The sequence below is a fragment of the Chrysoperla carnea genome, chromosome 2, assembly GCF_905475395.1.
Source record: "Chrysoperla carnea chromosome 2, inChrCarn1.1, whole genome shotgun sequence".
NCBI lineage: Eukaryota > Metazoa > Arthropoda > Insecta > Neuroptera > Chrysopidae > Chrysoperla > Chrysoperla carnea.
In genome coordinates, this window is record NC_058338.1 from 17,424,902 (window position 1) to 17,442,333 (window position 17,432).

The window sequence follows — 17,432 nt, forward strand, 5'->3', positions numbered from 1 at the left end:
ACTAGTTACTAGGGCCAATAATTTTTTTTATATAAACACACAATTTTATCAAGTTTTATGATTTAACTTGCTCAAATTCCTTTATAGGAAACCGATATCACCTTGGCGGTTAATTATACCAACACGACTTGTTAGAGGATTATTAATGTACATTAAATTACACTAAGCAAGAATAAAATAAAAATTGGTCAATCTGTTGAGGCGAATCGATTTTCGAATTTTATATTTATTACACAAACTAGCTTGATACCCGCAAGCTTCACTGGGCTTAAAGGTAAAAATCACTGCTTTATAGCCTCCACCTCTCTGGATCTCACTTATCCCCCTTGCACAACCTCGAAAATAAAATTTCAACAATGATACTATTTTCAGAAAACTGTTTCGTTTCATTTGTTGTATTCAAAGGATTATGGGCGTATTCAACGATGGTGAATGCTAACATATCAAATCAGCAATTTTTGAAAATCATTTTTTACTGATTCTTCAGTATTAGAATTCCTAACCTCTCCAAATTGACTACCATGTTTTACGGCTTTTACACCATAGGATAACGAAAGGGTAATAATAATAACAGAAACGAGTAATAATAATGTGTAATATTATTATTTTATTACATTTTGTTAATTTTATAATATTTTATAAATAACTATTTTTTTCGATTTTTGGCACCATTAGAATAATAAGTTTTTTTCACAAGATAAAGACAGATATAACAAACATACAATCTGTCTCATTCTTCTTATGATGTTATTACAATTTTTCATCGAAATTTATTTTTTGTTTGTTTTTAAAATTAGTTTTTTCATCTCTTGAAATAGCTACTTATAAATATTTTTTTAATCATATATGAATATTTTTTTTCATTTATTTTTTTACATTGTATGTAATTTTGACCCTGTTTTTATTAAAGGCTAAAAATACATTCTAAATTTTCTTTGGTTATTTTATAGAATAGTAAATACCTAAAAACTGTTCCCAAGCGAATTTTTTTTTATATATTTGTGTTGTTTTTTATTTATAATTTTTTTGTTTTTCTTCTTTATATACACAATTAATTTTCATTGAAATGTTTCATGAAATATTGTGTACATATTTTTTTGATATTGTGTGTCAGCTATGATGCGAATATTTTAAAAGCCCTTAATATTTTATTAAATATTTTCTTTTTAAATAACAAATATTAGAATATATTTTACATTTTGAAATTTTCTTTAAAATAGTTTTTAATAAAATTTTGCTATTTTTATTTTTTTGTAAAACATCCCAAAAGAATTCTTTGATTGAAATTATTTATATTTTTCAAAAAATAATTTTTTGTTTTCAACGGTTTTAAAGTTTTGATTAAAAATTCTTTGTATATCACTGAAAATGAATCAAAGGCTTAATTTCACAACTTTTGGCTTCCAGATCTGCTGAATAAGACATCAGTGATATGGAAAATCTTTCAGCTTTTCCGGATATTTTTTATAAAGAATCAACTTTGTGTGAAGAAAAAGTCTTCAATCAATAACATTAAACTTTTGATATTTTTTTTATAGATTTCGATATTATAGATGGTCCCAGTAAATTCAAACAAATTTTATTTTTGTAACAAATTGTAACTATTCGCATCATAACGTTAATAATATTATGCAGAGTCAAATTTGCAGAGAAATACAAAACCTAACATTTTTTATGTGGTGTGTTTTGTGAGAAAAACAAAAAATATCTAGCCTTTTAATACAAATTTTTTTTAAATTTTTCTTGTTTAAAAATTAACATTTACTTATAATTATTTTTTATTGCACAATTAAGTTTTTAAAAACTATTTACAAATTAATTATGTTGAACTCTTATATTCATTTTTTTTGACAGAGTGGTAACAACTTTTGTAAATAAATATTTAATTTCTTTGTATTTATTAATAATAATATAAGAATTCAAGATAGGTTAATTCATTTTCGATATTCGTCTCACTACTACAAAAAGAAAAAGGTTTTTTTTGTTAACAATTGGTGATTTCACATTTAATTCAACTACGTTTCTTAAGGTGAAAATTCCCTTTGAAGCAAAGTAAACATTTTAATTGGCCTCAAACAGAATATCCAAAAAAAAAATATGAATAATATCATTAAGATTAAATATAAATGTGTTATAAACGATATAGAAAAATGGCGTACAAAGCATTTTATTCGCATTTTGTTTTTGTTTAAGAATAATTAATTTTATTAATGAGAGATGAATCTATTTTTTATAATTAACAACACAATAATTAATATAATTATACCCTGATAATAGGGGGCACTAAAAGTACAATACAAGTAATTAATATTTTTCTGTCTAACTGTGAGAAATATTGGTAAAATTTTTTTTGTATTTTGTATGGTTTTTTTTTTTTAGATTTTTTTATTCTACGTATAGAATTAGAGTGAAATATGTTTGTGTCTAATTTTCTAGGTTAAATATTTTTAAATGTTTTCTTATTTTGTATTTAAACATCTTTTTTTAAACAACAAGGAATAATTTCGAGAAAATTTTTATTATAATTTGGGCTCTAGATAAGTGTTATTAAAAAATAATTAAATTTTAAAACGGTAAGTTTAGCGGTGATTACTTGAAAACAAATATGTTCTTTACAGAGATAATTAAAATCACGATGATTTAAATAACCAGGTGTGCTCTATTAATTTCAATGTAGTGAAGGTTTCTTGAATACCCGTATTTTGCAAAAAGCTTGCCATGACATTGTTATGGAAAAAGCTTGACCTGGGTGGGCTAGTAATCAATAAACACAATAAACATGACCGTCTAAATCAAGTATCTAAACGATAACGATAGCGAATGCCATTGCAAAGTTAACAATCTATAATGCTTGTTCGATAGATTAAAAGCTTTCGAAATCTCAATAGAAGACAAAGAGAAAAGCAACAAAACCTTGGTTTTAATAATTTAACCTAAAATTTTTAATGAAAGATATGGCAACAAACATCACACGTGCTTTAAGCAAGTTTTTAATAGTATATTATTAAAGTATTATTCTAAAAAGCATGCGCATTTATATAAAAATAATGGCTATATTCTATACAATATTTGATTGTCTTTAAATATTCTTGACTAAGTAATTATATTAAAAATATTTGATTAATAAATTTAAGAAAATCATTCACTAATGCCCAATACATTTCTTAAATTCTCAACAAATATATCTGGGATTTAATGTCTTTACTATTTTTGAGAAATACGTTCAAAAAATGTTTAAATACAAATCATTTTTGTTTTACTAATACGTTATGTGTGTAGCATAAATATTTCTAACGTTTAAGACAAATATCTAAAACTTTCATTTTGTATTCTTTTTATACAACTATGCAAAACAATTTTTTTTTCTTCAATAAATCCAAACGCAAAAGAAAAAAATTCTAACATAGGTGTGAGATAGAGAAAAACTTGGCAACAATCAAGTTGACATGTGTTGTGAAAAATCAATATCGATTTTCTTGTATATAAACCTAATTTTTTACGAAAATATTATTAAGCACATATACATATATATAACAATTTTTTTTATCCATTGTGTGTTTATAAATATATATTTATACAGTGCTTTACAAAAATATGCTCCAACTTCGCTTAACGTTTTTACAAATTAATTAGTTAATGATATTTTAGTCAAATTTAACAATCATTAATTCAATGAAAATTCGATTAACTACTAACACTGCAATTAATATGATTTAGTCAACAGAATTATTAAATTCAAACATTATAGAATAGGGGAGCTCGCAACGTTTTCGAGAGAGAATTTTATTATTGCTGATTTTATGATATGTTGTTCTTCTTGCTCTTTAGGATAGAGGTTGGGCCATCTGGCGCGCGGTAGTGGTTGCGTTTAGTACTGCGCAGCCTAAATGTACAGGTAATAATCCTAAAATGTACAGGTAATAATCCTTTTAAAAGTGTTCTAGCATGTCTGTAATTTTAATATTATGTTATTTAAGTATACAAAAACCTAAAATTAATTTGCCAGACGTTAATTCGGTTGCTAAACCTTGAATAAAAGCGAAAAAGTTGAAAAATATTGAAATGCCAATGACATTAGTATTATATATGTCTTATGTAATGTCAATCTCTATGGGTGTTAAACGGCCATGATCGTTAAGCGCAAGTATTTAAATTAATATTTTAGTGATTATTAGTTCCGAATTCGAATCCAGCAGAAGTCGGAAAATTTTTTTATTTTTTATTATCTTATGTAATTCTATTGAATTTTTTTTTTAATTTTAGGTTTTTGTATACTTAAATAACATAATATTAAAATTACAGACATACCAAAACACTTTTAAAAGGATTATTACCTATACATTTGGGCTGCGCAGTACTAAACGCAACCACTACCGCCAGCCAGATGGCCCAAGCTCTATCCTAAAGAGCAAGAAGAACAACATATCATAAAATCAGCAATAATAAAATTCTTGTTCTGCTGACGTTTCGAGCTCCTGTACCATTACTTGAAACAAAATTTGATATTTCAGGTTATGTTATGTTTTACAAGGAGGTTAGAACATATTTTTATTACACAAAGGTTATATTTTCAAAATCAAATAAATGGAGTGATATTAGATTGTCCCCATTTTAGTCAAATGTTTGAATTTTTTTTGGTTATATTACTTTGATAATAATTCTAACAAATATATTTCAATATGTATTTTGGATATGGTTTCAGTAATTTCAGATATCTATCACTGATATGATTAATGTTTCTTTTAAAATGATGGTTTTATTTTGTTTTAGTTAACATGTTAGTGAATTTAATTAAATATATAATTTGTATATGTATTTTTTAAGTCTTTTTTTGCATTTTTTTGACTTTATTTAATAATCACAGTAATAGATTATTTTGAACAGTACCAATTGATAACAAGATGGAATGATTTGAAACGATTGTATTGTTTTTAATAATTTAAAACTTTATATTTTAAGGTGAAAAATTCAATTAGTACTGTAAATAATCTTAATCAAAGAGAAAATATCCTAAAAAGATTTAAAGAGAGATTATTAATATTGATGAGCAAATTCACAATTGATATCCTTCAATAAAAAATGGTTTGTGTCTTTTTTTTTTTACAAATTCCTATATTTTATGGAATAATTAAATGAATTTTTTTTAAAAATTGGGAATAATTTTTGTTAATAATTTTCCTATTTATATTATTATTAATAGATATAAAAAAATTCTTTTTTTTGTCGTTTAAAATAATATTTTAAAAAATCTCACTCATCAAAAATGATTTTGGACACACGTCACCCCATCCACATATTTTATTTATGACTTTTACGATTTTTTTTTTGTACAATTTTTATTTTTTTATATTAATTAAAATGCTCAGTGCCTTTTTTAGTATATTTAAAATTTACAAAAAACATAAATATTGTATATTTAAATTTAAAATTAAATCACATTTTTTTATTTTTTTTCCATTATTTTTTAACCCTTAAATTTATACTAATTAATATAAATAACTTGGAAAAGAAATACGCAATACTTTTTAACATCGTATTGAGTACTTATAAATAAGAATTTTTGGTATTCTTGCTTTTAGTCAATCTAGAGCATGGTTATAAGAATATAGCCCCAAATTATATTTGGCAAAATAAGTTAATTGTCCTATTCACTAAGTGAGCGTTCTGCCTCTGCGATATATTGGCATTACCAATCGGGTAAGATTTGAAATCCAAAACTGTCGCTCTATCCAGTGAGTTCGAAAATTTTATTCCAATTAATTGGCGAATTATAAATACAAGCCTCCAACATTAAATCGATCTTATATGCCAAATTATGCATTATGTACAGAACAAAACATTTTTTCATGAAAAATAATAGTTGAAAGTGATGAAGGTAGAGAAGCCATGGGAGTTTTACATCCGCTGACCAAGAGAGTTGCGATCCAGCTTGAGACTTATCCTAGTTATTATGAAACTACAAAGAATTAAAATATTTTGCTAGCATACTTAATGCGTAGCATGCAGAGGATTTTCCATTCATGTTAGAGTGACTTATAATATCCCAATGATGTCAAATTATTTGAATAACATAAAATGTAGAATAAGCAAGAATACCTTGTTTTTAAATGGGTAAAAAGCAAAGGATAATATTTAATATTTGAGAGATAAAATATTGGCATTTTTGTTTAAAAGATATCTTTAGAAAGGATATGATTCTCAATGAAAATATTTGGCACATAATCAGGTTGCAATGATTTGAGAGAAATTTCAATAACTTATATGTTAAATCAAAACAACAACAAAAAATATAAATTTGTTTTTGCCTCAAATGGTTTGTACATGATTTTACTACCCTATAATTTTTTTATATAAATATTATTGCTTATTTTTAAATATTCTAACAGCAAAACAAATTTTTTAATTTATTTTTATAATAATAATTACCACATCCCTCTTATTGACATTAATGTCATCAGCTCCATTTTCTTGTTAAAAAACTAAAATTAAATTGATCCAAATATGAGTGATTTATTCAGTCTTTTAAAAATGTTAATTGAAAAACAATGATTTAAGATATAAGTTATTGTAATGAAAAATTATGTATGCTTTTTTTTGTTGGAAAACGATCCAAGGAAGATTTTTTAGAGACATATTCGTATACAAACAATACTTTTCGTAATTATCAAATACAAGAAACGTTTATCACGAATAACAAAGAGTAAATAAATCATTTTTGTTGTTGATCGAATTGAGAACGCTTTTGTAATCTATGATCCGATTGCCATTATTTAACCGTTTTACCACCCGTATAATGTATAAACGGTTGTACTTGAATGAATATTAGATTCGAAATTAGATTTAAATCAGGAGTAAGACATTAAAGAGTTATTTCCCGTTTGATAATTTATAGGATGAAGATCTTTCCATGATAATGCCTTTTGAAAGAGACTTCTAATACGGTAAGAGTAAAGTGTTTCAAATATCGATAACAATTTACAATCCGTAAAATTGAATAATTATTCGTCTTTTGTCTTCTCCCAATCACGGAATTGTTTTTAGACATTCAATTAAAAAAAAAGTCTTGTTCTTGATTACAAAATACAGAATTCGGGGTCACTATCGAAAAGGCTTGTGCAACAAAAAGATATCCAATAAAACGTTCCAATACCACCAATTTAATAAACTATCTTTGAGAAGATAGGCTCGAATATACTATCACAATAACAATTACTGTAGAGTATGTTGTTTCGACAAAAAAAAAATGTTCGGGTGCCTGATTGATTTGTGATCCTGGTTATCAAGTAGATGTTGAGGTCTTATGAAAACTCTTTCAACAACAAAAAAAACACTATTTCTATACAATTCGTGTAGCAAAACAATCGTATATTTTTTATTTAGAATTGATTTCCTTTTAGCTTTAAAATGTTGGTAATTAGTTTAATAGTTAAACTAAACTACCATTTAATATTAATTAATAATATACTGTGTCTGCTACTATTTATTGGATATAATATAATACTGGACCCCATAGCTAAACCCTTTACTTAGCTCGAGTTTATTAAAATTTACTTCATTACATGAAACCGTCGTCGAAGATTGTCTTCACTTTGTTTATAAATCCAGGGCGGTGTCCCTAAATCACACTATTGCTGTGATATAAATATTCCTATTGCTGTGAGCCTGATACATTGAACATTTGATGGAAACCAGATCATAGATACAATTTTGATTCGATGATAATAATAAATACATTTCTTTACTGTATTTTTGAATATTAATTAATGAAGACAACATTTTTTTTGAACAATTTGATTACTTGTTTTATTATAAATGGTATTTTTTTAATAAATTAAGCACCGTATTACACTGTTGAAATTGTTATTTGATTTTTTTTTTTTTGTTCATTTGACGTACGTTTTTATACATAATTTATTTTTCATTTGAAAATTTTAGCCATAAACTAGTGTACTGTTGTGTAGTAATTTAATTTATGGTGCAATATCAATTACAAATTACTTTTAAAAGAGTGATAAACATGTTTTTTTTTTCTTACGTCATATTTTTTTACTTTTTGTTTTTTTAAAATTAATTTTTAAGTGTATACTTATAACGTGTTTCTTTTTTAAGTGTAAAAATTTTACATATATAGTTTTTTTTATTAAATTTATATATTATATATTTAATCTAACCTAATTTATATAACCTAATAATCTCTAATAACAGTCGAAAATACAGATAGTGCTACTAAGCTCAATATCTTTTTTTTTGTTTTAATATCAAAATAATAATGTAAATGCTGTTTCAATTGGTCTATTAAATTATTTTTGTCTTTTACTTATTTTGGAATTGTACCATTTCGGTGGCGTTTTCGAAGCAAGTTAACCATGCCCGAGAAAATCGACCTGAATAGAGCCGTCTAACACAACCCAACAAAATTTTTTAAATCAACCTGGTACAAAATCGAATTCCTTGTAAACGTTAATCATTTTTCATCGTACAATGAAATTATATTGAAATATTAGTTTTTTGCTTCCTTCACAAAAAATTTATAGCTTGTTCATACCCTTAAACATGCTCCCATGTTTTAGAGACTGAAAAGGATCCCATGAATACTTTCGAAGAAAATTTTAAATTAATATCATTATTTCAATCGTTTCCTCAAGTTTGGTAAACATTTTTCCGTTGGAGATGGAACAACCTCACATTTTCTCAAGCCCTTACATTTTAAGGATAATGCTAAAGTATTGACGGATTATACGTTAGCACAAATCAAAAATAGAACTACAGACTGGAAAATCTTATTTTCGTGTCGCCTGTGCAAAATTATCTGGGTGAAAATGCCAACTGATCATTTGATGGCAGTGGCACTGTAAAATTTGTTAAGCAAACTGCCAACCAAAGTACATAAATGAATCCAATAGTGTTACCATTTACCAAAAGGGATAGTGAAAAATGAGAGATAAATATTTTCTTCTGAAAATAGTACGTTTATAGACTAGCGATTTAAGGTATGAGATCTAAGTGAGTAAACAGTTTGTGCTTATTATAGAATAAGAAGGCTACCGAGGTTAATTGGCGCAAAATCTTCTTAGAGAAGATAAATTCGAAAAAATAAGACTCAAAACTCTTTGGCATACCAATTCTTCGTTCAATATGGCGATGAATCGTTTCAGGAACATATTTTTACTTTCAACAATATTGTTGCTACTTCGAATAAATAGTCCTAATAAAACAGCAATTACAAAATTTGATACAATAATAATTAATACTAATTATTTGTAATTAATAATGTAAAACAACAAACTATATGTTTTTTGGCACAAAATTTGACCATTTTACAAAAAAACGACTAGTTTTATTTGATATTTCTATATACATCATGTATTTTATTATTATTTTTATTAATTTTTTTTATTTTTATTTTTTTTGTTGGCACATCAAATATGTGAACCAAGTGATAGTCTAATTGCTGAGTCCTGATATAGATTAAATCCATATTGTTTCAAAGATAAAGCACGTTTAATATTGATTCATATATAATATCATTCATTTACTTAAAAAATTAATTCAATTATTGATTAGTAAAATAATTACCATACAAAAATTCTTTTTTTGATTTTGCAAAGCGTTTATTAATTCTTTGTTAAATAAGAGTAATTAAATAAATCAACTATGTACCACGATCATAGTTAATGTTTTTTTACTTTTTTTTTTTCAATTTTTTATTTTGCATCCTAATAAAAATGTTTATAAAAATAACTATTATTTAAAAAAAATATTGATGCAAATATTTAACATCAGTTTTAATTGTTTTTCTCAATTTTGATTACAAGATATTCAAAATCTTGTAATATGTGAACAAACGCAATCTAGTGTGTTGATTTTCTTTAAATATTTTAAGTTTTATTTTTTATGATATCATGAATATAAAAACAATTCACTTTAACTCATTCGATTCACCTTGCATTATTTCTTTAGATACCGACTTAATTCAGCATGATTTCTGCATAAATGCGACCAGTATTTTTTAAATATCTTAATATTTATTATTTCGATTATTCCTTTCCATTTCTAAAAATTATTAGAAGATCGTACTAGTCACATCAGTAATAATAAAGCCTTAAAAAAACATCATTTTGTTTTTGATACTCCTAAATCCAGCTGCAAAAAGATGATGTGTAATATAAAGCGAATTTTTTGACAATATTATCGCTTCTTGATGTAGAAAATGTCTTTTGGTTTTATATTCATGTTTAATCAATTCTATTCTAATGAGCAATTAAAAATCTTTTACCAATGATATGACTAAAGTGCATTCTTCCTTATTAAGATAATTAATAAATTAATGAACACTCACACTATTTGTTCTTGTTAATATTTTTTAAAATAAAAATAGTAAATTTGGCACCTTAATGAGTACTTTTTGATTTTTTTTTGTTTTTCATAATTATTACTGACGTTTATTGCATCCAACAAAATGGAAATATTTTTTAATATATATTAATTAATTAACGTATCTACAAGATAACTTTTAAATATGTATAATATAACGATTTACAAACAAAGATACAATTAATCTTGAATCTTTTTAAAAGACGCTTACCTACATCTATTAACAACAAATCACACGGTAATTTTTCAAAAAAATTTTGATTTTATTTAGTGAATAAATCAGTTATTGTGTTAATTAAGTACAATTTTATATTCCATACAATCCAAAACTTTTTTTAAAATATGTATATCACAATTTTGACTAGATCTGACATAGCTTGTAATTCCTTTTTTTTTTGCCAACTTTGATTCAATGAGGCCCCTGAATTTCGATTTTTTCAATAATCTGATTATTCACTAATAAAATTGAAACGTTTTTTTTTTCTTTTTAATATTTTGTATTTTAAACAGTAAACGAAAAAAAGAAAATAATTTAAAAAACAAAATAACTTTGGCTTGATCCCTTTACCAATCATGATTTTACGATTATGGTTAAATCATGAATCATAGTCAAATTTGACTGTTGAGTATTGTCCATTTTTGTAATAAAATTTTATTTTTGCAAGAATATTCAATATTTATTTTTAGAGCATGAAAATATTAAATTCTAATTTCAAACATTATCAATTATTATGCAATTTGAGAAATTACATTTTCTTAATACGAAATAATTCATTTTAAGTACAGTCAAACTGCTCTAAAAATAAATAAATGAAATGAGAATAAAATATTTTTTAAATATTATGCTTTTTGTTTAAAATAACAAGACACCAGCCGTGATTAATAATTTAAAAAAATTATCAATGTGTTTTTATCTTACAAAAAGAACGGTGGTCAATGGTAATAGAAATCGGGCTGTATCTGTTAATGTATGGGTGCTTTCACAATATGGTTTGGAGCGATGTAGTGATAACCTGGAAGTGGAAGTCCAGCAGTTTCCATTGATATTCTGTGAGAAATTAATTTTATCATTAATTACATCTCCTTGTTTATTCTAAAAATTACTTTTAATTGAAGTGATATTAATCTTAAAAAAATTATTCAAACGAAAAAACAAAGAAAAACAAAAAAAAATTTTTTTTTTTAATGAATTGTTTTTAATTTTTTGAGGATATTGCGTAAATAGAATGGTTAAGGAAAAGGATATTTACCTAGGTGATTTGATGATATTAAGCGTTGTTTTAGCGACGATTTTTCAGAAACCTAAAAACTTTGTGAAAATTTAATTTTTTTATTTGTGACAAATAGAAAATTTGATAATATTTAACAAAAATTAACATTTATTTTGCACCGTGAGCAAAATTTTCTATTTGTGACAAAGACGAATATTAAATAAAAAATAATTTTATAAGTTTTAAAATCGGCGATTTTATTTTTAATCAATCTCAAATACATTAAAGCTACTAAAATATATTTATTTAAATACAGTTTCTTTTTTATCTTTTTTGCCAATTAAAAACTCAATAATAAGATCCTAAAATTATTATAGCAAGTGTTAGCCTCCATGTTGACTTCACGAGAATCACAAATCATGACAAAATTTGGGTTGAGCTTATCTTGATAACTATTCTTAAGGATTTGTTAAGCTGAATATTGAAAAGACCAACAATACATTTTTTCGAAAAGAATATAATGATGAAAATCTTCACTGCACGTATTTCTCAATTAACTAACCGTTCTTACGAATCAAAATGTACGTATATGTTCATGTGTATTCCGAATTAATCCCTTCTTCGCAAGTTCCAAGGAACATCTTTAAGAACAGTTATCAATATGTGATGAAACTTTATCTTAACTAGTAATTCATAGACAGGTCACCTACTATTGAGTTTAAAAAACTTCTTTTTTCATAAATATAAAAGGCAGTAATTATATTTAGCATTTTTTAACATTAAGGAATGTTTAGAAATCAAAATCTAACTTGCGTGTATTAAAAATTTATTAGTAAAACCTTTCAATTAAATGATTACTGTCACATTTAACCATTGATGTTGAAAGTGATTGTGTAAGGTTCTTCATAATAATTTAATTATGATACTGGGATATTGCATTATGCATCAATTTAGGAAAAGCACCTTATTTTGACATTTTTAATGTGAAAATTGTTAAGTATATAAAAACATCTGTGATAACACGTACAATGTGTGTTAAGTTTAACACATTAGAAACAAGCGTCTCCGTTAACACACTCTAAATGTCTCAAAATAAGTATAAATGCTTTTTTTATGTTTCACATAATTCGTGCATAATCACAAAATATTTCAAAAATGTTACCACACTTTTTTTACAGTAAAGTATAATTAAATATATGGTTTGTTTTGTTACTTAATTGCAATTTCTTTAACAATTAAAGTATAATAAAAAGTTCAAAAAAGTGTCAGTACGAACTATTAATAAAATTTTGGTATGAAAAATATAACTTTGTAAATCATTGTATTGACACTAATTTAATTTATTACACTTTAGTTGCTAAAAATAAGTTGTTAACGCAACTAAATATACAAATTATTAACCTTTGAATTCAAATTATAAAGCAAAAAAATTTGAATCTGTTAAAGTCGAGTCAGTATAATATATCCAGGTTGTTCTATAATTTACTGTAGAACCCTGCACTTTCTGAATCAGCTTATCAAGACGAACGAAGAAGCTCTTTACCAAATTTCGACCTGAGGCCTAATTTTCGATATATTTTCAATAAACTCCCCTATTAGAATTAGCCAATAATAGTTTTAGAAAATTATGTGTCCGCCTCCATATTAACAAGTGTACGCCTACCACGCCTACTGACTTTCAGTGGATTTTTAAATTTTTCAATTGACAATATATATGAAATTAGGCCACGGATTGAAATTTGGTAAACTTTTTTTTCGTTTGTCTTGACAAACTTATTCAGAAAGTTCAGATTTCTACAAGTCAAATACAGAACAACCTGAATATGATTAAAATGTTATTTCAAGTTCAGAGTGCTTTACACCCGCAGTATCATAATTAAACTAAAGTAAAAGCCACGAACATGACAACATCTTTCTCATTATTTTTCGAACAATGAATTTTCCTGTGTAAAACAAAATAAATATAAACAAGTTTAAAGAAAATCAGAAAAAAATAAATAAAAAAAACTAAAATTTTAATATTAATTATTTATTAAGAAAGTAAAATATCGAATTTTTGTTCCAAAATAAAAACAACATTCAAAAAATTTCTTCAATTTTATGTCTGAAATACATGATTGAAATATTTAAATTAAACTAGAAAAGGCAAAAAAAAAAAAAACAAGTGTAAACAAACTTATTGTGGTAAAACATAGCAATGAAAATTCTTCACAGGCATACTGCAAAAATTTGTGTGAACAACTAATATATACACACATGACGCACATAGAACAACGTTTTTTTTCTTTTAACGTTTTTTAAAAAAAGTACCTAAATAAAATTTTGCTTTTCAAAATACTTGTAGCAATTATTAATATTTTTTATACTTTAATTATAGATTAATTTCTTTTATACAAATATTACTTCTTGTTAACGAAACACTTGAATGCGATGTAAGTGTAGCGCCAACAAAGAAGTTGTCTACGTGTAGATTATATTAGAAAATGAAAATCGTCCATTCGAATTGTACTATAATTTCAATTGTACCGTTTAAATGTCTGTCTTATAAAACAACCGTCTACCAAAAACGAAACATGTCTTTTAGGAATACGCCTTTAAGTTAAGTTATTTGATTTAAAACGTAACGAAGAACCCAAGATGAAAAATAACTCCAGATTCATGTTACAGTATTCTCTTAGGACTTTATTATGCTGTTTTTATTCGGATATCAGCCGAAGTGATAGTGAAAATATTTCAATATGACTAAACTTCTCCAGCGAATATAACAGTTTTGATTATAACAATATAATTAAAGAAACAACTAGATTGATTTTATCCTTCAAAAGTTGACACTAGATAGTCGAATGGTAATGCTCAATATGTCTTTTTAGGTCGAAAAATATCTTACAGATAATAAGATTTCTCAGGGCTATAACAAAAACAGTGACTTTTGTCGATCAGATGGCGATTGAGATTATTTTTTTAAGCAATTTAAAAAAAATATGTAGCTGCTGCCAAGATCGAATTCTGTACATTCTACGACGTTGTTATTGTTTTGCAAAAAAATAATTAAAATTGTATAAAAAAGTTCCTAGATTGATTTTGAATTTTTGTCTTGAAAGGTATTTTATTGGAGTGTTCTTAGCAAAGCTTCTGGAGAAGCTATAAGGAAAAAACCTCATTTGTCGGTTTGTTAAACGTTTGTTTAAAAAAAAATATATTTTAACGTATTATATAGAAACCACTGTATGTTTCGGCGTTGTAAGATTAGAATTTAGTTCGATTTAAAAAGCATTCTCCCAGACAATGTCAAAAATAACGTTAAATATCACAATAAAGAAAATCTTAATCTAATATAATCTTCACATAATACGTTTACCCTCTAAAATATTACTCGCATTTTTAAAAACAATTAAGTCTTTTTTAAAATCTAAATATTGTCTAATTGTAAAAAAGACGAATCAATTTGTATATACTTTTTAATTAACCATATACACATTTTTTTTTTGTTTGATTTTAATTATAATTATTTTAATTATAAAGATATGAAAAAATTACAGTAATAATATTTTTTTGTTGTATGGTCCTATAAGCGATATATATAATTATAAAATTTATTTTTTATTCTTAAATATGTGTGTTGAATTTAAAAAAAAATAAAAAGAAATTACAACAGAAATTAAAAAAAAAAAATTACAAAAATTAAAAGAAAAATGTACATAATTTTGTAAAATAATTTTATAAAAATCAATGCGAGAAATTTTCATTTATAAATTTATTATTAATTTTTTCTTTGTAAATAATTTAAAAAAATAAAATTCTATCAAAACTCTTGATATTGTCGTTAAAGTAATTCATGATTATCAGAAAATACAATAAATCGAAAAAACAAAAAAACTTTGGAGATTATATTTTTACAAAATTTTACCAAAATTTTACGTTTGCACAAAAAAAAAAGTTAATGCCTATTCTTTCTATTAAGAGTAATTGCAATGCTATTTTAGGATATTGTCTTTCAGTGCATAATATCTGTCCCGTTTATGAAATTATAGACCATGAGCCCATAATGAATCGAAATTTCTATGAGTTTTTTTGTCTGCCTTTTTAAGGATTGATAGAAGTTTTAAAATAAATAATTTGAATATTGTCGAAGTGTCGAATTTATTAAAATCGAATTTTTTATGTTTGACGTTTATGTTTAAGTAAAAAAGAATAATAGAAATGTCGCTAAATGTCGCTTCATTAAGAGTTCAGGATCTGAATGATATGATATCACATTTTGATCAACAAACTATACTAATTCAGTGAATTTTATTAATCCAACTAGCTAATTATACTCTTATATGAAAGGCTAACTTTGTGATAAGTTTACTAAATTGTTTGGCGTAAAAATATAATCTCTTTTCTTAAAAAAAATGTAAACGATATGTATAAGAAAAAAAAAACTTACTTCGATAAATTTCATTCAAAATATGGCAATAAACCTGATTACTAATATATAATAACTAAAAATTATCCTTCCTGATTGCTCGATGTAAATATATTTTTTGCTGTCATTTGAAGTATTATCAACTTCTGTCGACCCAAATTAATATTTATTATAAACAAATAAGATATTTAAATCGAACAAACAATGCGTCAAAATAAAGCAATCACAACAAACTCAAATCGATAAACAAATTCAGTAAGGATTGAATTTATTTCTATCTGATTTCAGTTTGGAATTTTCGCTTGAATTTGATCCACCACTTCCTGGTGATCGTAAACGTTGTGTAAATGGTTTATGTGTTCGATGAACTCCAGTTGTCTGCACAGGTGCGGCCGCTGCGCTGGCATGAGCTCCTCCTAGCAGCTCAGTTAGTCCTCCGAGTGCCGTTAGGCTAGTTAATGCATTCAATGCACCTGGCTTTGACAGGAGCTGAGCCAGTGGGATGGCACTCGCGAGGGGAGAAGCGGACACTGCGGCCGAGGAGGCAGGAGTAGGGGCGGTCGCTCCGCCCCCGCTTGTGGGACTAGTGGTTTGGGTAGCTTCTAGGTTAGCTTTCTGCAGTTCAACACTGAGGACAACAAGAGAAGAAATATGGTAGGATTGGCAATACGGACAGATTATTTGATGATTGATGTGAATGGACAGTCCTTCTGGACTCGAAGAAGGCTTGGATATTTTTGAATATGACATTTTATTATGGTTTTGAGATTTAAATGCTTTATGGATTGTTTGTTCAGTGATCAAATTTGGAAAAAATTGTTATTAGATGTTAGCAACCGTATTTACAGGAATGTAACACACATCGATTGAATTATATTTTTAAGAATGGTGGTATAGCAACATTTTAGCAACAATGGCATTCGCTAACGTAATCGATAGAGATTTCACGGTTACGTATATTGCGATAAACGATATCATAGAAGTACAATAACTATATCCGCCGAAACGTTTCAAAAGTTTCTTAGGTAGTTACACAATTTTTATTGAAATTTTATCGATTTTACGAAAACAACAAAATGAGTAATTTTTAACAAGCTTTTACATTAGATACGAGAGTATTCTTTCTAGTCCGAACATGAAAGCCTTTTTCGTAAAAAAATATTTTCAAAATGTGATTAGGCACATGAAAAGTATTTTAATATTTTTAAAAATGTAAGTTGTTATTTAATATCGTTTCTGTGATTATCAAGTTACAATTTAAGTGGTATGTCGTTTGACAGACGCATGCGTAATATAGCCTTTCATAAATGTCAAAAATAAGTTATAGCACACATGAGTCATCTGATACCCGACAAACGACTTACGATTATAAGGCTGTAGTTGTAAGATGTTCGCCTTGTAGAATAGGCATTAAGCCAGAGAAGAGGACAGACAACACA

At 25.8% G+C, this 17,432-nt stretch overlaps 1 protein-coding gene across 5 annotated transcripts in view; it reads right to left on the minus strand.

Moving 5' to 3' along the window:
* Positions 1-11,249: 11,249 nt before the first annotated feature.
* LOC123291546 (poly(rC)-binding protein 3) overlaps positions 11,250-17,432 on the minus strand; it is a 39,789-nt gene continuing 33,606 nt past the window's right edge. For 2 of the 5 annotated variants that reach the window (XM_044871865.1, XM_044871864.1), the window contains exon 9: positions 15,409-16,621. In XM_044871865.1, coding sequence (XP_044727800.1) covers positions 16,246-16,621 — 376 coding nt within the window. In that variant the 3' untranslated portion in view covers positions 15,409-16,245. Of the gene's footprint in view, positions 11,423-15,405; positions 16,622-17,432 lie in introns of those variants that run through there. The other 3 variants (XM_044871867.1, XM_044871863.1, XM_044871866.1) reach the window with 3 other exon arrangements.